The sequence below is a fragment of the Oncorhynchus tshawytscha genome, linkage group LG24 (genome assembly GCF_018296145.1).
Source record: "Oncorhynchus tshawytscha isolate Ot180627B linkage group LG24, Otsh_v2.0, whole genome shotgun sequence".
Classification (NCBI taxonomy): domain Eukaryota; kingdom Metazoa; phylum Chordata; class Actinopteri; order Salmoniformes; family Salmonidae; genus Oncorhynchus; species Oncorhynchus tshawytscha.
The window spans coordinates 15,782,801-15,809,858 of NC_056452.1; the positions used below are offsets into that span (position 1 = coordinate 15,782,801).

Consider the following 27,058-nt stretch of genomic DNA (forward strand, 5'->3'; position numbering starts at 1 on the left):
ACCAGGAAATGGCGGAGCGATTTCTGCATAGTGCATCTTTAACCATAGTGGAATCATCTGAATTATTTAGCTTGATACGACAGAAGAGCTCTACTCAAAGTTGATTACTTCTCAAATAGTGTGGCATAATGGCAGCACATGTTTTCGATGTGGTGAGGAAAATGCTGTCACAAGTAGCGCAGCTCTCTCTCTCTCACAGTGTGTAGTCAGCACTGGGGCTGGAACAAATGACTTACAGCTGCTGATGAGCCACTGCTTGTGCTGCACTGACAGCAGCATTCACAGTGCAACACAGAACACACATGTCATCACACACCCTGTGTGTGTGCGTTTTTTTGTTTGTTTAACTATCCTTGTGGGTACCAGAAGTCCTCACAAGGATAGTAAAACGAGGGTAATTCTGACAATAGGGGACATTTAGGTTAGGTTTAGGAGTTAGGGTTAGGTATAGTTTTAGGGTTAAGGTTAGGGTGCTGTTTAGAATAAGGGTTAGGGGTTAGGGAAAATAAGATTTTGGATGGTAATCAATTCTTTGGTCCCAGCAAGGATAGCGATACAAACTGTATGTGAGAGAGCGAGAGATTGGGTTCATGCCTATCTGTAATTTATAAAATAGACAGTAAAGAGGATGGACTGTGATTCCCAATGTGATTCCAACTGTCTGCTTCCCCCTTGTGCTTAGACTCCGCTCTGCAGTCTGGAGTGGCTCTGGGAGAGATAGATAGGATGGAAATTAGACAGCACAGCAGTTTAATAAAGATTGGCCTGGACAACTGTTTATCTCTAAATATTAGAGATACACAAGAATGATGTATAGGTACACAATAAATGCTATCTTGACTACTAAATAGTATTTATTGCGTATCTCTACATAAGTGAAACCAACCAATTCCGAGAGTCCTTTCAGTGCAAGTTCCAGTTTATTTTTCAGGAAATGTAGATACAGAAAGAAAAAGTCACAACTCCTTACGCAACTATTTTTTAATTTTGAAATACAAGTTGTTGAAAGTCCTTGAAATCCAGCGGTGCACAAAACACCTCCATAGTGATTCTTCTTCCTCAGTAGTGGCCCTTCAGCTTGTGAGAAAGATCTGTCGAGCTCTTATCAGTCAGCCGTCGAGGCTTTTCCACGCGAGGGTTTACTGTTATCATCAGATAAGTCACAGAGCTAGAAGGAAGGTTTATAGACTTTGTCAATGTCAGTGTTTGATCTGATTTGAAACTTGACGGAGGATTTGCAGCAACAACAAAAAAGCCGGAGAGGAAATCTTTACTTAACTTACCTCTTTGTGGATAGCGGTTTGAGTGTCAGACTGTGCGTGTGTGTATTGTATATACATTTGACTGCTTAACATTGTGAACTGATAGGCGTGTTTGCTATGTACTACAGCTGCTGGTCAACATATTTTGGTCATGAACGCTTTCCTTAAAACGGTATCGTCTCTCCATTCCTATTTACACTGACATTTTAGTCTTCTCTCCATTCATATCCGTGTATTATCTCTCCATTCATATCCGTGTATTATCTCTCCATTCATATCCGTGTATTATCTCTCCATTCATATCCGTGTATTATCTCTCCATTCATATCCGTGTATTATCTCTCCATTCATATCCGTGTATTATCTCTCCATTCATATCTGTGTATTATCTCTCCATTCATATCTGTGTGAACATGATATGCTTAATTGATACTTGGTCATCATCAAGAGAGATAAGTGTATATCTTGTACATAAATCTAATCTAGGTTTCTTTGGTTATGAAAGGGTACTTCATTCAAAGTAATCAAAAGGTACAATCCAACATGGCATTCTGTACACAGCCAATGACAGACAAAGTTGTCTTTGTGTGGGCTGGCTAGCAATTGATACCATTATTCTAACTCCACAATCATATAGATCATTGTTAGCTTCAAAAGAGAATGTAGATGTACTACCGAGGGTCAGGAATGCGTGGGAACAGAGTTCCCAAAGTGAAATAATTTTGAGATGTAAAGGTGTGTCTGCATATTTTTTTTTACATATGACCATAGGATTTGACATAGGTGAGTTTGTTAATTTTCCACCCGTTTGTAGGCCTACTATAGAATATTTAGTTAACTATATATATACACCATCGTTTGGTTACTATAAGAGCTATATATAGCTCTTATAGTAACCAAACTATGGTGTGCTACATTTCTTCTTTGGTACATAACAAATTGGGCCAAGAATATATCAAATGCTTATCAACAGCATTCTGTATTAGTTATGTAGGTTGTTAAATTGATTGAAGATAAGCTAGCAAGAACGGTACTTCAAACCAGTAGGTCATAAAATAGATTAATAGCAGAATGTGATTTTTCTGTGTATATTTTAAATTGGTAGCCAGGATAATAGAGATTATTAATAGCAGATGTCCTGATTAAAGTTATGGACCACAGAAGAACTTGCATTAGGCTTACAATACCTGTCTGTACACAGCTTTAAAAGTTTTACACAGAGTGATATATGAATATACATAACAGTATAGAATATTTGTGGTTTCTAAAAGGCCACTGATTTGCTCAAATCAATGTATGGCCCTTGTGTTATTTCATTGTTCAACTTGACATGATGGTGAATTCTGAGTATAATTTTGTCCAAAATTGACAACCACCTAAATGCATTGATGGATACACATTGACACATTGACATTGGCTGTATTTACACATGCAGCCGAATTCGAATCTGTTACACTATGATTGGTGTGTTTTGACATGTGTAAACGCAGCCACTGTGTCTCACCAAAACATCAGATAACAATTATGTACAACATATTCGACTCATTTAAAAAAAAAGTGATTCCATAATATTACCCCAAACACTCACTCTGAATTTTGGAGGTTATATTTAAGATATCTATGTATAAGATACAAAATACTAAGTGTGCCAGTGTTGGACTGTAAGGATTGAGAAATGTTTTCTTTTGGACAAAAGTGATAAATAGTGTTCCACTATAAGTGTTTTCAGGTCGTTTCTTCAGGAAGACTAAAGAGACTCCCAGTTGAATCACTGTTATCATATACAAATATTTTCCATGCACTCTTTTCCCTATAAGGAGTCCTCCTTTCCTACTTTCCACATACAGCTGTGTGTAAGCCTGCGAGGGTGAAATGTCACCAACATGATACTTGTGTGACATATTATCATTTGGAGAAGAAAATATAAAATATATCTTAAGATTCTTTTGACTTGTTAATGAACAGATATATCAAACTATACATTAACTGGACATTTTAGGTGGGGGGGAATTATGCTTTAATATAGGCTCATTTAGGTTAATTTAAGGTGCTAAGATTCATATAGAGTTTTGATCAGGCCACAAGCCTAAAGATAAACTGCCTATGCCTTCCTTCCATTCCACTACAACGAGGTCGTCACGCCAACTACATGCCCGCCCTGCAGGACAAATTCATTTCTACATACAATTAACACAGCCATACTCTCTCCATAACATAACTCTGACCTCTGACTGCACATCGCAAAGCCCTGAATAAAAAACAGACTGGATCTATCCATTAGAGTCACCCAAATAATTCCAGGAATTCATTGTGTTGGTCTGTATTGCTGTACATAGGTAGAGAGGAAAGTAAAGCAGGACACTTTACAGCAAGTAGTACTGGTAAAGTGTGAGATATAAAAAGAAATGGACTGCAAGTTGCCTGGAATGTCCCTGATCTTGCATCTGTCAAGGAAATTGTCTGTCATGAACCTCAACGCCATCCATGTCATTTCTTAAACCACCTATTTTTCCAAACATGCTAATAATCCCACAAAAAGCCCTCAAGTATTGTCAAACAAAAGCTAGCCAGCTTAAAAACGCAATAAAACCTAAAATAACTCCACAATAAGTAAAAAACAGTAGCAACTAAAAAGAGGGTGCAGTGCTGCCATGGCGATCAGATCTTGCTGTTCTCAAGGTGCGAGTCGATGTGCTTGATGAGGGCGTCATCAGGGTAACCAATGGGGAAGATGAGCTGGCACAGAGGACAGCTCCTCATGTCACTCTCTTCTGTCTCCATCCACAGCTGTATCCAAAGCGCGCGCACACACACACACACACACACACACACACACACACCATTCAGGTCAACAAGCAGTGTGGGTCTATGGCAGGGCTGGCTCAGCCATTATCCTCGAGATCTACCGTCCTGTGGGTTTTCAGTCCAACCCTAATTTAACACACCTGATTCTACTTATTAGCTGCATGAGATATGCTAAATTAGGGTTGGACTGAAAACCTACAGTATGGTAGATCTCCAGGAAGAGGGTTGGGCAGCCCTGGTCTATGGCAACTATCAATTATAATATTTGGACCATTTAGGTAATTTCATGAAGAAAATAAGCTCATATGTAAAGGTGCATTGGAACAAATGTCATGTGACACAGAGCATTTCCCATTAAATAGCACAGTGCAGGAAGGCATTAACAAGTCAAGGGCAGTTCTCTTTCAAAGACATATTTTGATTGAGGGGGATAACAAGCTAATCTTGACCCATTTTACAATTTTAGAGATTTGTTGTGATAGAATAATGACATTCTCCAGCATATTTGGGATAGAGTGTGCGTGTGACTCACATTGATGGAGGGCCAGGACTGGGCGTGCTCTGTGTGCAGGTAACTTGACGGGTGGCAGGTCAGGGTGTTGGGTCTGGAGGGGATGGGGAAGGGTGAGCAGGACGCCGGCCCCCTCATGACCCCATGAGGCGACACATTGTTGGGCACGCCCAGCGTCCGTGGGGGGCTGATGGGGTGCGGGCAGGTCCACTCCTCCTCGTCTTCAGAGGACTGCGGCAGCTGGGGGGCGGGTGTGGGGGGTGGCGGGGGCTCAAAGTGTAGGTGAGACCTGGGAGAGACCTCGGACAGGGGGAAGGGCAGCTCTCGAGCGTGGCGGGAACTTTCGTGGAGGCCCACCTCGCTGCCGGCCCTCTGCAGCCCAGACTGGGAACCTCGGAGCTGGCCTCCTCTGTGGGGGGACCCCCCATGCTGGGAGCCTCCATGCTGGTGCTGCTGATGCTGCTTGGAGTAGCTGGAGTCCCTGTAGGGCCGGGGCTTGGGCAGGGTGGACACGGGGTCCAGGCTGAGGCGCAGCGGGCGCTGGTAGGCCGAAGGGTCAGCGACCTCGGAGTAGCTGCGACGGCCCTGGAAGCTAGCCCTCAGGTGGTGGCTGGCTGGCCGGCAGGAGTAGGAGGCGGGCCCATCATTGATTTCCAGCAGGGGCGAGCGTCGGTGCATGTCCGGGGAGAGGCGCTGTGGCTGGAGAACTGGGGAGCGACGCTGGGGGATAGGGGAGTGGTGCTGGGGCGGGATAGGGGAGTGGCGCTGGGGCACAGGGGAGTGGCGTTGGTGATGAATGGGAGATGGGGGGTGGGATTGGCGTTGGACTGAGGAAACAGAAGAGACAGGGGGAGTCAGAGAGCAGCACACAAGACTGTCTCTCGAAGACAAAAGTTATTACATCTTGCCAAAATTGGACTAAAGCCTGTTGTTACTTGTTACTCATAAGTACAGTACATTCGGAAAATATTCAGACCCCTTGACTTTTCCCACTTTATTACAATACAGCCTTATTCTAAAATTGATTTTTTTTTATGTATTCGACCTGGCTTGGTTTTTGCTCTGACAACTGTGGGACAGGTATGTGCCTTTCCAAATGATGTCCAATCAACTGAATTTACCACAGTTAGAGTCCAATGAAGTTGTGGAAACATCTCAGGGATGTTCAATGGAAACAGGATGCACCTGAGCTCAATTTTGAGTCTCATAGCAAATAGTCTGTATAGTTATGTAAATAAGGTATTTCTGTTTTCTATTTTTAATAACTTAGCTAAAATAAAATAAAATAAAAACTGTTTTTGCTTTGTCATTATGGGGTGTTGTGTGTAGATTGAGAAAAAAATAATATTTAACACATTTTAAAATAAGGCTGTAATGTAACAAAATGTGGAAAAAGGGAAGGGGTCTGAATACTTTCCGAATGCACTGTACATACAGGTGGTTGGCAGGTAGCCTAGCGGTTATAGCGTTGGGCCAGTAAACGCAAGGTTGCTAGTTCGAATCTGTCAATCTTCCCTTGAGCAAAGCATTTAACCCTAATTGAGCAAGTCACTTAACCCTAACCCTAATCCTTAAAAACACATTTCCATTTCATACAGCAGGAAAGTAATCCTGCAGGAAATGTGGATTATAAATAATGGACAAATCAAGTCTGAAATTTTTAAGTGGAAATTACAAACTTTAGAAGCCTTTTTAAACCTCAAATACACTACAATGAGTATTTTCTGTTGTGCAGGAAAATTCCCTGTGACAACAGAGTGATCTGTATGAGAAGTAGCTAGGGCCAGGAGGAGTTTTTGTCTGGTAATGTCTCTAGCAATAACACAGAATCAAATATATTTTTGATAATGAAGAAAAAGTGTATAATCTTTCATATCTACCATATCACATTATGCTATTTTCCTGAATAACATTTCTCTAGTTCTTTCTACAGTGCGTCAGACACTCTGTGTTGCTCTGGATTTGCAATGCAAATATGTTTGTCTGATCACAAAGCATAAATCAATTCTCCACAAGCAGCGCACTCGACAAGATAGGCCAAAAATAATAATAATTCTGAATACATTATTTTCCCCTCACCTAAGAGACACAGATCTAATTGAATGTTGACACATTTTACAGTACAGTATGAGATGCTTCCTGTAATCTTGTGACAGCTATCAGCAATTTAGCAACAAATAAAAGATGGATGCATCGATGAATCAGAAGCATCTCAAAGGGGAAACATATTTGGTTCTGCGGTTGAGTGAAAAAAGGGTAAATGGTGTTCTTGAACTCTCCACAGAGTCTTGAAATAGAGAGAAAACAGAGACTTGAGAAAACAGAGACTTGAGGAGAGAATGTAAGTATTTCAGCACAAATACAGATGTAGGATCTTCATTTGATCATTCTTTTGTTGCTAAGAATTGTCCTGCATAGCAGGAAATGCAAACTTGTAGTGTATTCAAGGTTTAAAAAGGCTTCTAAGAGTTTGTAATTTCTACTTCAAAATGCCAGACTTCATTTGCCCTAACAAAACATGTTTCAACCACTACAAAATGTTTTAATTAATTATAATTCATGTAATAATTCACATTTCCTGTTGCTGCAGGACTACTTTCCTGCTGGAGCAAACTAGCTCAAATTAAGATCCTACATCTGTACTGTATATGTAGCTCTGCAACCCCAGGAGAGTAAAAAAACTGCTGTAGGCCTACTTACTTTACACTATACAATGCATTCAGATAGTATTCAGACCCCTTTTTTCATTTTTCCATTTTTCCGTACAAAAGTATGTGGACACCCCTTAAAATTAGTAGATTAGGCTATTTCAGCTACACCTGTTGCTGACAGGTGTGTAAACTTGAGCACACAGCCATGCAAACTCCATATACAAACATTGGCAAAAGAATGGCCTTATTGAAGAGCTCAGTGACTTTCAACATGACACTGTCATAGGATGCCACTTTTTCAACAAGTCAGTTCGTCAAATTTCTTCCCTGCTTGAACTTCCCCAGCCAACACTGCTATTGTGAAGTGGAATGCCAGGGGAACGCAACCTGCTCCAATACGTAGTACCAACTGTAAAGTTTGGGTGGAGGAGGAATAATGGTCTGGGGCTGTTTTTCATAGTTTGGGCTACGCCACTTAGTTCCAGTATACAATGACATTCTAGATGATTCTGTGCTTCGAACTTTGTGTCAACAGTTTGGGGAAGGCCCTTTCCTGTTTCAGCATGACAATGTCCCCGTGCACAAAGCGAGGTCCATACAGAAATGGTTTGTCGAGATCGGTGTGGAAGAACTTGACTGGCATGAACAAAGCCCTGACCTCAGACCCATCGAACACCTTTGGGATGAAATGAAACGTCGACTGCAAGCCTAATCACCAAACATCAGTGCCCGACCTCACTAATGCTCTTGTGACTGAATGGAAGCAAGTCCCCGCAGCAATGTTCCAACATCTAGTGGAAAGCCTTCCCAGAAGAGTAGAGGCTGTTATAGCAGCAAAGGGGGGACCAACTACATATTAATGCCCATGGTTTTAGAATGAGATGTTCGATGAGCAGGTGTCCACATACTTCTGGTCATGTAGTGTACATTCCAGTTCCTTGACAGTCTAGTTCATTCCTCTCTTTTCCGGCTAAATTTCCGGAGCTGAGGGAGTGAGCTGTAAACCGTAGTATACTGTATGTCCCATATCCTCCCTACCTCCGTTGTGCCCTTGAGCAAAGCTCTTTATCTGTAATTGCTCAAGGGGTGTTGCTCTGCAGTAGTCCCTGTGCTTCTCCCATCCTGTGATGTGTGTGTTGTGTGTCAGGTTGGGTACTGTGACAGCAACAAATAAAGAATATCTACGCAAATGGGCCAATGAAGCAAGTATGACAATGCTGCTTTCAAGATGTAGCTTGTTCATTACCCTTGCCAGTGTCTGCAAAAAAAAAAAAAAAAGCATGCATTGAAACACCTTTTTGGGTTGGGGTTTGTGGTAAAGAGGTAGCTGTTGATATGACAGAGGAAGACAAAAGGCGCTGCAGTTTGAAAGTTGTAAATGTTCCCAGCGGACAAAACTGGTTGCAACAACGTTATTGTAGAGTATTTTGCGACGTCATGGTCAGGTTTAAAGGATATTTTTAAATATGTTTTTAAGACGTTTTTTAAACGATTTTTAAAAATACCTTGAATTAAGATGTAAACTTCTGAAGGTATGTTGCTAACCTGGGCTAGCCTGTTAAATGTGGGCCATATATCACTCTCTAGCGATGTTACTAACCTGGGCTATGATGCTCCTGGGAGGTCTTCTTCAGGATCTCTTTCTGTTTGGAGCTCAGTTTCTGCAGACGTCCCAACTCCTCAGTTAGCTCTGTGTAGGCTAGTGCCAAATTCACCCTGCAGGGGGAAAGAACCGAGTTGATCAACCAATCAACCAACCAAACAATCAAAATCCCCCTTTGAAATCATTCTACTAATATTGCTTTCAAATGTGTGTGCAGACTGAGGTTACCTGACTAAATGCATTCTAATTTTCAAAATGTCCATGGTTATTTACACTTGACATCTATCATTCGTCGATCTAAGCAGTTCCTAGATGCATTCCTTTCTCATCTCCAGATTGACTGCATACCAATTACATTGTTGATATCATTGCATAATATAGAGTATTTCTTTGAATACCAATCATATTAATCACACATGAATCACACCATTGTGAAGTAGTCAGACGTAAAGCAGACAGCCAGCTGTCTCAACATGACACCCGGGCATTTTCCATGGTAACGAGGCAGCTATTTCAAACAACTCTGTTACAAGGCAACACGGGTGGTATTTGAAAACATAAAAAGAGCGAAAAGGCGGTGGTTGTGGTAGATGGCAGCAGTGTGTATGCGCTATCCAGCCTATGATCTGATAAAACATAGCTTATCTGAGCTCAAAAAACGATTTCACATAAGACTCTTGTGATTTACTTGAACATTGACGATGGTGGTAGATAATATGGTGATATGACAGAAAAGGGACACACATCCCATTGCGTGAGGTGCTAGTTATGGAAAATGTGAAGCTTTAAAAAAGACAAAAAAGAGTCTGACACAATGATCAGATCAATTCTGATATTTTTTCCACTAATTGGTCTTTTGACCAATCATATCAGATATTTTCACATCAGATCTTTTTCTGGAGCTGATGTAATTGGTCAGAAGTCCAATTAGTGAAAAAAGATGAGAATTGGTCTGCTGTGTAAACGCAGCCTTTTGGTATTTGCTGTGTGATTTATTTAACCTTTTACTTTACCTACCTCAGCAATGTTTTAATATGATTTTATTTTACAGACGATAAAATGAAGCGGTGTGTTAAATCAGACTGCATTGAAAAAATAGAGAGTGCATCTTTTATCTCTTCAGCAGAATCGCATGAGTGGAAACGCAGTCTTTTCTCAGGTCCTGGTTGTAGCTAGACACGTGGACACCTGCTTGTTGAACATCTCATTCCAAAATCATTGGCATTCATTTGGAGGTGGTCCCCCCTTTGCTGGTATAACAGCCTCCACTCTTCTGGGAAGGCTTTGGACTAGATGTTAGTGGATTCGGCTATTTCAGCTACACCTGTTGCACCTACACAGTCATGCAATCTCCATAGACAAACATTGGCAGTAGAATGGCCTTACTGAAGAGCTCAGTGACTTTCAACATGGTACCGTCATAGGATGCCACTTTTTCAACAAGTCAGTTGGTCAAGTTTCTTCCCTGCTTGAGCTGCCCCTGTCAACACTGTTAAGTGGAAAATCTAGGAGCAACAACAGTTCAGCCATGAAGTGGTAGGCCACACAAGCTCACAGAACTGGACTGCCTTGTGCTGAAGTGCGTAGCATGTACAAATCGTCTTTCCTCGGTTGCAACACTCACTACAGAGTTCCAAACTGCCTCTGGAAGCAACTTCAGCACAATAACTGTTTTAGGGAGCTTCATGAAATGGGTTTCCATGGCCGAACAGCCGCATATACAAGCCTAAGATCATCATGTGCAATGCCAAGCATTGGCTGGAGTGGTGTAAAGCTCGCTGCCATTGGACTCTGGAGCAGTGGAAACGTGTTCACCGGAGTGTGGAATCATGGTTCACCATCTGGCAGTCCGACGGACAAATCTGGGTTTGGCGCATGCCAGGGGAACGCAACCTGCTCCAATGCATAGTGCCAACTGTAAAGTTTGGGTGGAGGAGGAATAATGGTCTGGGGCTGTTTTTCATGGTTCAGGCCCCTTAGTTCCAGTACACAATGACATGCTAGACGATTCTGTGCTTCCAACTTTGTGTCAAAAGTTTGGGGAAGGGCCTTTCCTGTTTCAGCATGACAATGTCCCCGTGCACAAAGCGAGGTACATACAGAAATGGTTTGTCGAGATCGGTGTGGAAGAACTTGACTGGCATGTACAAAGCCCTGACCTCCGCCCCATCGAACACCTTTGGGATGAAATGGAATGCCAACATCTAGTTGGAACTTTGCTGCGGGGACTTGCTTCCATTCAGCCAAAAGAGCATTAGTAAGGTCGGGTACTGATGTTGGGCGATAGGCGTGGCTCGCAGTCAGCGTTCCAATTCATCCCAAATGTGTTCAGTGGGGTTGAGGTCAGTGTCCACATACTTTTGTGTATATAGTGTATGTTCGAGTCGCGTCAGGGACAATTTTAGCATTTTAGCTAACCCTTTTCCTAACCATAACCTAAGTATCTTAATCTTAATCTTAATTATCCTGCTGCACAAGTTCTCCTAACCTTTTACGAAAAGTAACTTTTGCTAGTCAAAACCGGCAGGCCTTCTCTGAGAACATTGTTAGTCTCCACTAATGCACTACACCTATATCTTTGATCTTTATCCCGTAGACAAACAATCACTGTATTTAGCCAAACGACAAAGATCACGAACTATACTATATGATACACGTACTGTATTATAATTTCTACCAGGTATATCGCCACAAACTTCATACAACATTTTAAAATGGGGAGGTGGGAGGAAGATAGGTGCCAATGTGTACCCAAACAGATCTGATAAAGCTTATCTCTCAAACTCATTTCAATAAAACCTTCTGTGTTTTACTTGAATCTGACTCCACTTCCTCTACATAGTGATGGTGGAAGATAAGAGAAATATGGTGTCAGACAAACACAGACTTCCCATATACTTCACCTGCAGACCAGAAATTGAGCAATTATAATAATTCTATATGGCCATGAGAAGTCTCAAATGATGAGTACTCTCACAACCCACTGTGCATAGAAGCGAGAGGGAAGCACATGCAGTACCAATAGAAAACATATCACATGGAGGTATTTTAACCAGTTAACATCACCAAACAGTAAACCATCAGATAATGGAAATTACAGTCATCACTTGTCATTATTGTGAATCTTTTCCATTTCCCTCGATAGTTCTCCTACATACATAAATCGGTCTTCACCGTTTATTTTTCAGGAGAATGATGTTGCCACCACAAATGAATCACAGCTATGGAACATCTCAATGTTAACCTAAGAATCAATTCATTTCATTTCTATTTAAAGATTTATGAAAAGGTAGCATTCCACAAAATTCTGTCATTTTGGCCACAGAGACATTGCATTCATAAGTTCCACCAGTTAGTCAATAGAATCAGTTGTTCAGACAGGCCTACCCCTACATTTATGCATGACCCAGACAGAGTGGGCTATTAAAGCCCCTTCATTATAACTCTCCACCAACACCTTCACAACTATCTGAAAATACAATAGATCATCCATAACTTACAGGAACTGTGGAAATCACTGATGACATTGGGAAAAAAACAGTCCTCTATCCAACTCTTTCATGTATATGGAAGTAGCTGTATTCGCTTTGAGTTGAAATCCCCTTACTTTGTTTTACAGTCCAAGAAGAATGTCTGAGTGACAGTTTCCCGTCTCTCGACATTTATTCACACAGAACTGTATTTATTGACTGTTTTGACATATGCAACTCTTCCTTTTCACACTTCGGCTCACACAAGTCTCTACGTCGCCTGTGCCTTTTGACAATCTTTGAAAAGATGGCTTGGAAAGCAACACATCTCACTCACAGCACCTTGTGCAATATCTTATGTGTGAACACCTCTGTTGGTTCATAAACACTGCCAAGACTTCAATGCGCTGCATCCCCCTTCGTTTTGGAAAAGCTTTTTGGAAGTGTTTGAGTCTGTGTTGTGTGCAGGGATTGGCAATAATTACAAAATACAATTACAAAATACCAATACCAAGCTCAATATATCAAAATAAACTACAAAATGCTTGTATTTCGAAATGTATTTAATTAAAATACATGTATATTGTATTTTAAAATACAGAAATACATTTGCAAGAAGCCAGCCCAAACAGCAACAACATTCTCAGTAACAGTTATAGACACATTGTATTTGCTATTACTGTGATATGTTGTTGTTTATCTGACTTAGAATGCACCGACTGTAAGTCACTCTGGATAAGAGTGTCTGCTAAATGACCAAAATGTAAAAGTACTGTATATGTATTAAATTAACATACCAAAATGAACTGCAAAGCACACTGGGTTTATTATTGGACTTGTTTCGGGGTAGAGCTCATTAGATTCATATTCAGCATGATATGCAATTGTTCATTTTTAAATGTACATTTATATTTAGTTCCGTTAGTAGACACTCTTATCACACCATAGTGCCATCAGACTTCTGATACCAATGCAGGGTGAACGAGGGCCACAAAATGGTGAATCGCAATTTTTTTTTAAATGGCATTGAAAAGTATTTAGTATTTTGAAAGTACAAAATACAACCCTCGAAAGTCTCTTGTTACAAAATATATTGGAGTGTAGTTCATCACAGTGTAATACAAAATACTCAGCAGTAAATCAAAAGTATATTTCAAATAGATGGAACAGAAACACACACATCTCTGTGTGTGTGTATGTGTATTCGTGCATGCCTTTTCTGTGTGTGTGTGTGTGTGTGTGTGTGTGTGTGCGTGTGTGTTTGAGTGTGCCTATGTAGGAGGAAAGATGACTGTTATATAGCGAGGAAGAAATTCACGACAGCCAATCTATATGTTGGTTGTGTGTGGGAGATTAAGTGCGTGGTGTGGGCCATATGAGCTGGATCTGACCTCTGAAAACACATTAGAGAGCACGGACTGTAGGCTTGCTGTTTCTGTAACTGCTACACAGCTTCTTGGCCTGTGTGCTCTAACATCTATTTTACTCTGCTATTGAGTACGGCCTGTCTGCTCTCACTCAACTGTAAGAAACGCAGATCCTAAATACAACTCATCACATACATACACCATATCATTTCTCAGTAAAAGTTCCATTTGGTCAATGATATTTAATAGCAATGGATGACAAATTCTGGTACATAAAGTTACAAAGGCAGAGGTAATGAGGCTCCATAGCTCTCTTTAGGTCTCTGATGAAGATAAGCACTAAATGAGTGCTGGCTTTCGACTCTCGTGTCCACAGCCTACACAGTGTCAAAAGCTACCCACTGGGCACAGGCTTCAGTTCAATGTCTACTTTCGGTTGAGTTGCCAATTTACATGAATTCAACATGAAATCAACAAAAAATATCACCATGTCATTGGATTTAGGTTAAAAGTTGGGTGAAAAAAAGACTAAATGCCCTACTTTTTTGCAAAACCAATCAGTTTTTCGAGTTGATTTAAGATCATCGCTAGATTTTTTTGTGGATGAAATGATGTGGAAATAATGTTGATTCAGTGCCCAGTGGCTGTAATAACACATGATCTACTGTATATTATTTGTTGTTCCTTACAGCTCGTTGTCTTTCTGAATTGTTTTACATTGAAAATGTGATCTCCATACTATGGAACTGAACAAAGCAATTACAATTGTCAGCAATTATGTCAACCAAGTCAAGTTCATTCCATAACAGTCTACACAATCAAATGAACGCATTCAATAATCTCTCAATTTTTCCTGACCATTTGAAGCCAATTATAAGTGTCTGTGAGAGCCAAACTGTTGCTCTCCAGAACATGCAACACACATGACCAGTTCCACGTGAATCTGAGCCATTTACAATAAATGAGAGCACTTACAAGAAGTAAGCTGGCATTCAGAAAGAAAATAACAGCTAGCAGGTAGGTTGGTGAGTAAGGATAGGAAAGCAAGATGTGACTGGAAAAGTAGTAGGCTTCCCCTCCCAGGCCTCTAGCACACTCAACCTTAGCCATTCTACCATACACTTTACTTCCACTTTCTTATCGAAACAGTGTTTGCATTTCACTCCCCTCAAACTTGTCGTGAGTGTGGTTTTGCACTAGCTTGTGGGCGAGCTGTGTGTGGCGTGACTGTGTCTAGGACAGGGGTATTCAACAGGGGTCCACAGCGTGAGTTTTGGTTCCTCTGAGAAACAACAAATGACAACTGCTGTATTTCAGGAAGCTCTTGTGCCCACACTGCCCTCTATTGTTGTATTATATATTACCACACAACACACAACTAGGCTCCTCATCACAAGTCTGTTCCCCACATTGAAAGAGACTGAGGTTCACATAATTATCCAGTGTAAGGCTTATGGGCATAACTGCGGGAAGGAGGGGTGCCGAGGATGCTGCAGAAAAATCGGAATAAAAAAAAAATATATATATATAAGTTATTTTCCGAAAACAATATTTTATATTTTTTCACAATAGTGCACTGGGCATTTAATAGTCCTGTATTAGCAGACCGATATAAACTATAGTGAACAAAAATATAAATGCGACATGCAACAATTTCAAAGATTTTACTGAGTTACAGTTCATATGAGGAAATCAGTCAATTGAAATAAATTAATTAGACCTTAATCTATGGATTTCACATGACCACCATTTGCCTCATGCAGCGCGACACATCTCCTTCGCATAGAGTTGATCAGTCTGTTGATTGTGGCCTGTGGAATGTTGTCCCACTCCTCTTCAATGGCTGTGCGACGTTGCTGGATATTAGCGGGAACTGGAACTACCTGTTGTACAGGTCGATCCAGAGCATCCCAAACATGCTCAATGGGTGATATGTTTGATGAGTATGCAGGCCATTGACGAACTGGGACATTTTCAGCTTCCAAGAATTGTGTACAGATCCGTGCGACATTATCATGCACGGACTACAATGTATTCTACAATGTAGAGAAACAATAAAGGAAAACCCTGGAATGAGTAGGTAGGTCCAAACTTTTGACTGGTACTGTACATTGGAGGCGGCTTATAGTAGAGAAATTAACGTTCAATTCTCTGGCAACAACTCTGGTGGACATTCCTGCAGTCAGCATGCCAATTGCACTCTCCCTTGCGTTGTGTGACAAAACTGTACATTTTAGAGTGGCCTTTTATTGTCCCCAACACAAGGTGCACGTCCTTAATGATCATGCTGTTAATCAGCTTCTTGATATGCCACATCTGTCATGTGGATGGATTATCTTGGCAAAGGAGAAATGTTCACTAACGGAGATGTAAGCAAATTTGTGCACAATATTTGAGAAAAATAAGCTTTTTGTGCATATGGAAAATTTCTGGGATCTTTTATATCAGCTCACGAAACATGGAACCAACACTTTACATGTTGCGTTTATATTTTTGTTCAGTGTACTTCCCGCGGCTATGCTGTACTAGTAATACATCAAAGAATTTATATGTGATGGATAGGCCATTATTCTAGGCAGAGTTCAACTTTAAGACGGGCCTGGAAAAGGGCTCATTTAGGGTTTAATGAGTTCCTTAAAGGCTACCTTAGTCAGACCAAACCTTTACACCCTCTAGACTAGAGTCTAGACCTTCAGATATGGGTCAGGTACAGCTCCTAGTGAAACGTTACTGTTTACTACTATTCTCTCCCTCTCATCTCTCTCCGTGTCTCTCTCTCCGTGTCTCTCTCTCTCCCTCTCGCAGTCTAAAAGGTTGCAGGTATTATGGAGGTATCACACAGTAAATGGTTGTTGTCTTCACTTACTGCTCATCTCCCACCTTCTTGATCCACTCCACATCACACTGCTCACACGACGAAGTCATTTCCTGCCGAAGAAGAACGGGAAAACAGATTAGCATGCAGGTGCTCGAAGTAAGAGCCAAGTGAGAACAAGAGTTAGACAGAACTGACTATGCTTTAGAAAATAGAGGGAGAATGTACCCGTTTGTAAGACTTACCAGTGTGTTAGGTGTGTGTGTGTGTTGTTCACTGACCCTCTCTATGTGGTTGTTCTGGATCTGTTTCAGTTCTTCCTGCAGTCTCTCACACTCGGCCTTCACTTCCTGTTCCCTCTGACACGCCCCTTGGGCCTGGTGCCGCACCCCCTCTAGCTCCGCCTCCAGACGCTGCAGCTTCAGGTCTGACAGAGTGTCTAGACTACGAGAGTTCTGTAGGGTCAGCGCAGGACAGTCCAGCACTGCGGAGGGGGAAGGCAACGCCGACACACACACATGATCAATCTAGAGGGACTTAATTATCCCAGGGTTTATACCATTCATCATTATACTTTCCAGGGAAGGGATAAGGGATAGTGATGTGGACTTCCAGCCAGATAAGCCAGCTCCACATAACTTCATTGTTTCACCTGGCCCACATTGTTTTACCTGGCCCACATTGTTTTACCTGGCCTACATTGTCACACCTGGCCAACATTGGTACACCTGGCCCACATTGTAACACCTGGCCCACATTGTAACACTTGGCCCACATTGTTCCACCTGTTCCTCCAGCCAGATAAGCCAGCTCCTCTATCTTCATTTTCCACCTGGGTGGAGGAGCGTGCGTGGGCACAGCCTCGGAACCCAGCTCATACAGACGCCGTCACTCAGCCAATAGCTATTGTGATAGAGGAGTCGTCTATCTCATCTCACCAGCCACCTCACACAACACACAGGCATTGACACACTGACACTGGAAAAAAACACATACACACAACTCGCACTGATAGAAAACACACAAATCCTCTCTAACACAGTATATTGCCCACACTCTCTTGCACGCAACTTCCGCAATTACATCAAACGCACACATTTGTGTTTGTGTACAAGTCACAGCTGAACTACTAGGGCTGGGATCATCAACTAGATTCAGGGTCAAATTCAGCCCGCGGTTCGCCAGTTAGGGAACCCTGTACTAGACTAAGTGGCTTTCCCTTTTATTTGAATGTGTACAGGTCAGCCTGTGGTTGAGGCAGTAGTGAACAGTAGTGTACAGAATAATACATTTCAACATGTAATGGTACTAAAGCATATCATGAACGCTTTCCATCTGAAGGACAACCCTTCACATAAATACACCTCGGCATGACTCAGCAATAAGAGAGGTATTAATGACACATTTCATCCGCATTTTGCATCATTTTTACTAGGGGGACACAGTTCAGGCCTTGTGACTCCATAGCAGCTGTTCTCTTCAGGAGTGACCTGCTACCCAGCATGCTTCCCTCAGCTGGAGTGGGTGGTACTGTGTAATTAGCATATAGGAAGCAGCAGTGCAAGATGGGAGAGAGTTGGCCAATAGTAGTTCTGTTTCCCCAAATCAATTTCGGTTGATGTGAGTCTCGTGAGAGCAGGAGGTAGCTAGCCAGCAGACAGTGGAGAGAGGTTGAGATGGCGGTAGCAGAAGTGTTGTTTGAAGCTGAGAGCGCATTGAGTACAGTTAGTGAGAAGGATGAGTGGACAACAGTGAAGTCCAAGAATGGAACAAAAAGGGAAAAGTGGTTTGTGGATAACGATTCTGATGAATCGTTGCTTGTTGGAGTGCGTTTCTTTGGATAAGGATGTTCATTTGGGAAGCCTTTTTGAAGTCACGAGGATGGTGAAGAAGGCGTTGAGAAAAGTGGATTCCGTCAAAGTAACCAGTAGCGATATGGTGTTGATATCGTGTATATCTAAAGAGCAAAATGATCGATGCATGCAGTGGACAGCTTTGATTTTCAGAGCAGGGCACTGGTAAAAGGTGTTATCTCTGGCCTCCCGTTGGACATAAATAGTGTATAACTTAGGGGGAAAAAATTCAGGAGTAGTTAACACTAGAATCCCTAAAGCAGTCATTTCGACTGCTCATTAACTAATTAGCTTGTAATTTATTTATTTAATTACTGTGTCATTTTTAAAGTCAAGCCCCCTTCCGTTCTCTTCCTAAATAAGTCTATATAACACACTGCCGTTGTTAGAATCTTAATATCACAAACAGAACTGGAGTTGTTACCAGTTTAAGGAGGGCATGTCATTATTTGAATGGTTTTCCCGTTACCCCTCATTCTCCCGACAGTAGGGCCTGTTCCGCTTATTCTCCCGACAGTAGGGCCTGCTCCGCTCATTCTCCCGACAGTAGGGCCTGCTCCGCTCATTCTCCCGACAGTAGGGCCTGCTCCGCTCATTCTCCCGACAGGGGCCTGCTCCGCTCATTCTCCCGACAGTATTGCCTGCTCCGCTCATTCTCCCGACAGTAGGGCCTGCTCCGCTCATTCTCCCAACAGTAGGGCCTGCTCCGCTCATTCTCCAGACAGTAGGGCCTGCTCCGCTCATTCTCCCGACAGTAGGGCCTGCTCCGCTCATTCTCCCGACAGTAGGGCCTGCTCCGCTCATTCTCCCGACAGTAGGGCCTGCTCCGCTCATTCTCCCGACAGTAGGGCTTGCCTGACAGCACAGCCTGCCCGCTCATTCTCCCGACAGCAGGGCCTGCTCCGCTCATTCTCCCGACAGTAGGGCCTGCTCCGCTCATTCTCCCGACAGTAGGGCCAGCTCCGCTCATTCTCCCGACAGTAGGGCCCGCTCCGCTCATTCTCCCGACAGTAGGGCCCGCTCTGCTCATTCTACAGACAGTAGGGCCCGCTCCGCTCATTCTACAGACAGTAGGGCCTGCTCCGCTCATTCTCCCGACAGTAGGGCCTGCTCCGCTCATTCTCCAGACAGTAGGGCCTGCTCCGCTCATTCTCCCAACAGTAGGGCCAGCTCCGCTCATTCTCCCGACAGTAGGGCCTGCTCCGCTCATTCTCCCGACAGTAGGGCCTGCTCCGCTCATTCTCCCGACAGTAGGGCCTGCTCCGCTCATTCTCCCGACAGTAGGGCCTGCTCCGCTCATTCTCCCGACAGTAGGGCCTGCTCCGCTCATTCTCCCGACAGTAGGGCCTGCTCCGCTCATTCTCCCGACAGTAGGGCCTGCTCCGCTCATTCTCCCGACAGTAGGGCTTGCTCCGCTCATTCTGACAGCAGAGCCTGCTCCGCTCATTCTCCCGACAGCAGGGCCTGCTCCGCTCATTCTCCCGACAGTAGGGCCAGCTCCGCTCATTCTCCTGACAGTAGGGCCCGCTCCGCTCATTCTCCCGACAGTAGGGCCCGCTCTGCTCATTCTACAGACAGTAGGGCCTGCTCCGCTCATTCTCCCGACAGTATTGCCTGCTCCGCTCATTCTCCCGACAGTCCTGCTCCGCTCATTCTCCAGACAGTAGGGCCTGCTCCGCTCATTCTCCCGACAGTAGGGCCTGCTCCGCTCATTCTCCCGACAGTAGGGCCTGCTCCGCTCATTCTCCCGACAGTAGGGCCTGCTCCGCTCATTCTCCCGACAGTAGGGCTTGCTCCGCTCATTCTCCTGACAGCAGAGCCTGCTCCGCTCATTCTCCCGACAGCAGGGCCAGCTCCGCTCATTCTCCCGACAGTAGGGCCTGCTCCGCTCATTCTCCCGACAGTAGGGCCCGCTCCGCTCATTCTCCCGACAGTAGGGCCAGCTCCGCTCATTCTCCCGACAGTAGGGCCCGCTCTGCTCATTCTACAGACAGTAGGGCCCGCTCTGCTCATTCTACAGACAGTAGGGCCTGCTCCGCTCATTCTCCCGACAGTAGGGCCCGCTCTGCTCATTCTACAGACAGTAGGGCCCGCTCTGCTCATTTTACAGACAGTAGGGCCCGCTCTGCTCATTCTATAGACAGTCCCGCTTCATTCTACAGACAGTAGGGCCTGCTCTGCTCATTCTACAGACAGTAGGGCCCGCTCTGCTCATTCTACAGACAGTAGGGCCCGCTCTGCTCATTTTACAGACAGTAGGGCCCGCTCTGCTCATTTTATAGACAGTAGGGTCCGCTCTGCTCATTCTACAGACAGTAGGGCCCGCTCTGCTCATTCTACAGACAGTAGGGCCCACTCTGCTCATTCTACAGACAGTAGGGCCCACTCTGCTCATTCTACAGACAGTAGGGCCCACTGCTCATTCTACACACATTGGAAGGTGCAGTGGCCAGTTGATAATCACTCCGATAATTGCCTCAAAACTGAACTTAAACTATACCGAAAGTAATTTCACACATATAACAACAATAAATTAAGTAAACTATGATGGGTGGAAAGGGGGTGAATGGGTGAGTTAATGAGCAAGGGGAAGTGGACAATGCCTAATTATGTAATTACCTATTGCGAATGAGGAACAGGGTGGGCCATTCTATTTTATTGGTATATTCTAATTATAATCTCAAAATGTTATGTACCCTATATCAGTCCACCCAATCAGTCTACTCTGGTCTACTTGGAGTACACAGTGAGAGTGTATGTAATTTACAGTGGCAAGAAGACCAAGACGAATGGATGCACATGCTCCGTTAGCGCTGCTATGAGATCTGAATGAAAACGACTCAGATGGCGAGGAAGAAATGAATCACGACGTCTCCGATGATTATTCTTCTGGTTCTGAGCCTTAGCCCGAACCTTAACCTCCAAGCCCTGAGTGGTAAAAAGCCTGAACGGTGCGCACTGAGCAGGAGCCCGGCGCCACCACCAAATGAAACGGTGAGATAGGAGAGAGGAACGGACGCGGTTTTGGAAAAGATCCACATCAGACAGCAGGTGTCGGAGAATGTGGTGATGAGGCTTGAGGGACCTTACGTTGGCAAAGGGAAAAATGTCACCATGGACAATTTCTTCACTTCACTGTCAATGGCGAACAAGATGCTTGGAAATAAAACAAGCTTAGTCGGCACAATGAACAAAGTGAGACGGGAGCTCTCTCCCTCTGCACAAAATAAGGCACCTACACAGACGTTTAACTCCACAACAGTGCTGAAGAATAACAAGACAACACTCACACTATACCAATGCAAGGCAAGAAAGGACATTTCTGTCAAGAGCACCATGCATCCGACAATTGCCATAGATGCACGCCGCTTGACCTGTATGAAGAATGGGGGAAAAGAGGGCAAAGTTGATCTGTATTATTGATGTTTGATGAAGAGTATCTACCAACCTATGTAAAGATGGGATATATAAGATACCACGTGAGAGCGTTCGTGAAAAACCCGATGCAATGCAAGAAGCGTAAAAAGTTTGCCCACGTGCCAAGTGTTTGCAGATGGAAAGAATATGTTATTGAGAAGTCTGTGAATGTGAAACGTTGCAAATGTGGTGGGGCTCATATTTCGGAATTTCCCAGAGTGTCCTGAGGGGGTGAAAGAGGTTGAGGTGTCAATGATCAGGGCTGTACAGCAAATCCCCTACAGGTGGTGAAGAGAGTTGGAGGGGAAAGAGGCCACAGCGCTGAAGAAGATATGGCTGTGGACGGACCGCAACCAGTGGCAAATGTTGTACGTCAATCAAGTGATCTGGATGCACTTATTGTAATGAAGGTGGATTTTGTAGCATTTATAACCACTGTTATTAACTGTACTGTACAAGAAGTCCAAGAAGCCGGACATCATTAAATAGTATCTGCAAGCCAACATGTGTTTGGGCCGCCGACGCTTCACAGCAGAAGCACTGCTTGGACTACTGTCGCCAGAAAATGTCCCGCCCTCACAGGATCCTTCTGAGCCTGAGTAGAGACCTGATTAGAATGTTGTTAGAAAAGCAAGCTGACTTAGTTTTAAAAAATTGTTGCTATTGATAGATTATATAGACACAGTACCAGTCAAAAGTTCGGACAAAACTACTCATTTAAGGGGTTTTCTTTATTTTTTACTATTTTCTACATTGTAGAATAAAAAAGTAAAGACATCAAAGCGATGAAATAACACATATGAAATCATGTAGTAACCAAAAAAGTGTTTATACATGTATTTTTTATTTTTTATATATTCTTCAAAGTAGCCACCATTTGCCTTGATGACAGCTTTGTACACTCTAGGCATTCTCTCAACCAGCTTCATGAGGTAGTCACCTGGAATGCATTTCAATGAACATGTGTGCCTTGTTAAAAGTTCATTTGTGGAATTTCTTTCCTTCTTAATGCATTTGAGCCAATCAGTTGTGTTGTAACAAGGTAGGGGTGGTAAACAGAAGATAGCCCTATTTGGTAAAAGACCAAGTCCATATTATGGCATGAACAGCTCAAATAAGCAAAGACAAACGACAGTCCAATCATTACTTTAAGACATGGTTAGTCAATTTGGGAAATTTCAAGAACTTTGAAAGTTTATCCAAGTGCAGTCTCAAAAACCATCAAGAGCTATGCTGAAACTGGCTCTAATGAGGACTGCCACAGGAATGGAAGACCCAGAGTTACCTCTGCTGCACAGGATAAGTTCATTAGAGTTAACTGCACCTCAGATTGCAGCCCAAATAAATGCTTCACAGAGTTCAAGTAACAGACACGTCTCAACATCAACTGTTCAGAGGAGACTGTGTGAATCTGGCTTTCATGGTCAAATAGCTGCAAAGAAACCACTACTAAAGGACACCAATAAGAAGAAACTTGCTTGAGTCAAGAAACACGAGCAATGGACATTAGACCAGTGGAAATATGTTCTTTGATCTGATGTGTACAAATTTGATATTTTTAGGTTCCAACCGCCGTGTCTTTGTGAGACGCAGAGTAGGTGAACGGATTATCTCCGCATTTGTGGTTCCTACTGTGAAGCATGGATAAGGTGGTGTGATGGTGTGGAGGTGCTTTGCTGGTGGCACTGTCAGTGATTAATTTAGAATTCAAGACACACTTAACCAGCACGGCTACCACAGCATTCTGCAGCGATATGCCATCTCATCTGGTTTGTGCTTAGTGGGACTATCATTTGTTTTTCAACAAGACAATGACCCAAAACACACCTCCAGGCTGTGTAAGGGCTATTTGACCAAGAAGGAGAGTGACATGGGTTGTGCCGTGGCGGAGATCTTTGTGGGCTATACTCGGCCTTGTCTCAGGATGGTAAGTTGGTGGTTGAAGATATCCCTCTAGTGGTGTGGGGGCTGTGCTTTGGCAAAGTGGGTGGGGTTATATCCTTCCTGTTTAGCCCTGTCCGGGGGTATCATTGGATGGGGCCACAGTGTCTCCTGACCCCTCCTGTCTCAGCCTCCAGTATTTATGCTGCAGTAGTTTATGTGTCGGGGGGCTAGGGTCAGTTTGTTATATCTGGAGTACTTCTCCCATCTTATCCGGTGTCCTTTGTGAATTTAAGTATGCTCTCTCTAATTCTCTCTCTCTCTTTCTCTCGGAGGACCTGAGCCTTAGGACCATGCCTCAGGACTACCTGGCATGATGACTCCTTGTTGTCCCCAGTCCACCTGGCCGTGCTGCTGCTCCAGTTTCAACTGTTCTGCCTGTGATTATTATTATTTGACCATGCTGGTCATTTATGAACATTTGAACATCTTGGCCATGTTCTGTTATAATCTCCACCCGGCACAGTCAGAAGAGGACTGGACACCCCTCATAGCCTGGTTCCTCTCTAGGTTTCTTCCAAGGTTTTGGCCTTTCTAGGGAGTTTTTCCTAGCCACCGTGCTTCTACACCTGCATTGCTTGCTGTTTGGGGTTTTAGGCTGGGTTTCTGTACAGCACTTTGAGATATCAGCTGATGTACGAAGGGCTATATAAATACATTTGATTTGATTTGATGGAGTGCTGCATCAGATGACCTGGCCTCCACAATCACCCAACCTCAATCCAATTGAGATGGTTTGGGAGGAGTTGGACCGCAGAGTGAAGAAAAAGCAGCCAACAAGTGTTCAGCATATGTAAAATCAAATCAAATCTTATTGGTCACATACACATGGTTAGCAGATGTTAATTTGTAGCGTAGTGTAGCGAAATGCTTCTAGATCCGACAGTGCAGTAATATCTAACAAATAATCTAACAATTCCACAACAACTACCTAATACACACAAATCTAAAGGGATAGAATAAGAATATGTACATATAAATATATGGATGAGCGATGACCGAGCAGCATAGGCAAGATGCAGTAGATGGTATAAAATACAGTATAAACATATGAGATGAGTAATGTAAGAGGGGTAAACATTATTAAAGTGGCATTATTTAAAGTGACTAGTGATCCATTTATTAAAGTAGCCAATGATTTGAGTCTGAATGTAGGCAGCAGCCTCTCTGAGTTACTGATGACTGTTTAATACTCCGATGGCCTTCAGATAGAAGCTGTTTTTCAGTCTCTCGGTCCCAGCTTTCATACACCTGTACTGACCTCGCCTTCTGGATGATAGCAGGGTGAACAGGCAGTGGCTCGGGTGGTTGTTGTCCTTGATGATCGTTTTGGCGTTCCTGTGACATCGGGTGCTGTAGGTGTCCTGGAGGGCAGATAGTTTGTCCCCGGTGATGTGTTGTGCACACCGCACCACCCTCTGGAGAGCCTTGCAGTTGAGGCCTGTGCAGTTGCCGTGATAAAGCCCAACAGGATGCTCTCAATTGTGCATCTGTAAAAGCTTGTGAGGCTTTTATGTGACAAGCCAAATTTCTTCAGCCTCCTGAGGTTGAAGTGGCACTGCTGTGCCTTCTTCACCACACTGTCTGTGTGGGTGGACAATTTTAGTTTGTCTGTGATGTGTACGCCGAGGAACTTAAAACATTCCACCTTCTCCACTGCTGTCCCGTCAATGTGGATAGGGGGCTGTTCCCTCTGCTGTTTCCTGAAGTCCACCATCATCTCCTTTGTTTTGTTGACGTTGAGTGAGAGGTTGTTTTCCTGACACCAAACTCCGAATGCCCTCACCTCCTCCCTGTAGGCTGTCTCGTAGTTGTTGGTAATCAAGCCCACTACTGTTGTGGTGTCTGAAAACTTGATGATTGAGTTGATGGCCACGCAGTCATGGCTGAACAGGGAGTATAGGAGGGGGCTGAGCAGCACCCTTGTGGGGCCTCAGTGTTGAGGATCAGCGAAGTGGAGATGTTGTTTCCTACCTTCACCACCTGGGGGCGGCCAGTCAGAAAGTCAGGACCCAATTGCACAGGGCGGGGTTGAGACCCAGGATCTCAAGCTTAATAATGAGCTTGGAGGGTACTATGGTGTTGAATGCTGAGCTGTAGTCAATGAACAGCATTATTAAATAGATATTCCTTACATAGATATTCCTCCAGATGGGATAGGGAAATGTGGGAACTCATTCAAGACAGTTGGAAAATCATTCCTCGTGAAGCTGGTTGAGAGAATGCCAAGAGTGTGCAAAGGGTGGCTACTTTGAAGAATATAAAATATCAAATATATTTAGAGTTGTTTAACACTTTTTTGGTTACTACATGATCCCATATGTGTTATTTAATAGTTGTGATGTCTTCACTATTATTCTACAATGTAGAAAATACTACAAATAAGGAAAAACCCTGAATGAGTAGTTGTGTCCAAACTTGTGACTGGCACTGTATATAAACTCAGCAATAAAAGAAATGTCCTCTCACTGTCAACTGCGTTTATTTTCAGAGAACTTAACATGTGTAAATATTTGTATGAACATAAGATTCAACAACTGAGACATAAACTGAACAAGTTCCACAGACATGTGACTAACAGAAATTGAATAATGTGCCCCTGAACAAAGGGGGGGGTCAAAATCAAAAGTAACAGTCAGTATCTGGTGTGGCCACCAGCTGCATTAAGTACTGCAGTGCATCTCCTCCTCATGGACTGCACCAGATTTGCCAGTTCTTGCTGTGAGATGTTACCCCCCTCTTCCACCAAGGCACCTGCAAGTTCCTGGACATTTCTGGGGGGAATGGCCCTAGACCTCACCCTCTGATCCAACAGGTCCCAGATGTGCTCAATGGGATTGAGATCCGGGCTCTTTGCTGGCCATGGCAGAACACTGACATTCCTGTCTTCCAGGAAATCACGCACAGAACGAGCAGTATGGCTGGTGGCATTGTCATTCTAGAGGGTCATGTCAGGATGAGCCTGCAGGAAGTGTACCACATAAGGGAGGAGGATATCTTCCCTGTAACGCACAGCGTTGAGATTGCCTGCAATGACAACAAGCTCAGTCCGATGATACTGTGATACACCGCCGCAGACCACGACGGACCCACCACCTCCAAATAAATCCCGCTCCAGAGTACAGGCCTCGGTGTAACGCTCATTCCTTCGACGATAAACGTGAATCCGACCATCACCCCTGTTGAGACAAAACCGTGACTCATCAGTGAAGATAACTTTTTGTCAGTCCTGTCTGGTCCAGCGAACAGCGTTGGGTTTGTGCCCATAGGCAACGTTGTTGCCGGTGATCTCTGGTGAGGACCTGCTACAACAGGCCTACAAGCCCTCAGTCCAGCCTCTCTCAGCCTATTGCGGACAGTCTG

At 43.6% G+C, this 27,058-nt stretch overlaps 1 protein-coding gene across 3 annotated transcripts in view; it reads right to left on the reverse strand.

The window, feature by feature from the left end:
* Window positions 1-901: 901 nt before the first annotated feature.
* The window catches only part of tbkbp1 (TBK1 binding protein 1), a 72,925-nt gene continuing 46,768 nt past the window's right edge, over window positions 902-27,058 (reverse strand). For 2 of the 3 annotated variants that reach the window (XM_042305389.1, XM_042305390.1), the window contains exons 6-10: window positions 16,730-16,968; window positions 16,536-16,597; window positions 8,830-8,945; window positions 4,600-5,405; window positions 902-4,049 (exon numbers count right to left, since the gene is read on the reverse strand). In XM_042305389.1, the coding sequence (XP_042161323.1) occupies window positions 3,921-4,049; window positions 4,600-5,405; window positions 8,830-8,945; window positions 16,536-16,597; window positions 16,730-16,968 (1,352 nt within the window). In that variant the 3' untranslated portion in view covers window positions 902-3,920. The remainder of the gene's footprint in view (window positions 4,050-4,599; window positions 5,406-8,829; window positions 8,946-16,535; window positions 16,598-16,729; window positions 16,969-27,058) is intronic. The other variant, XM_024386644.2, reaches the window with a different exon arrangement.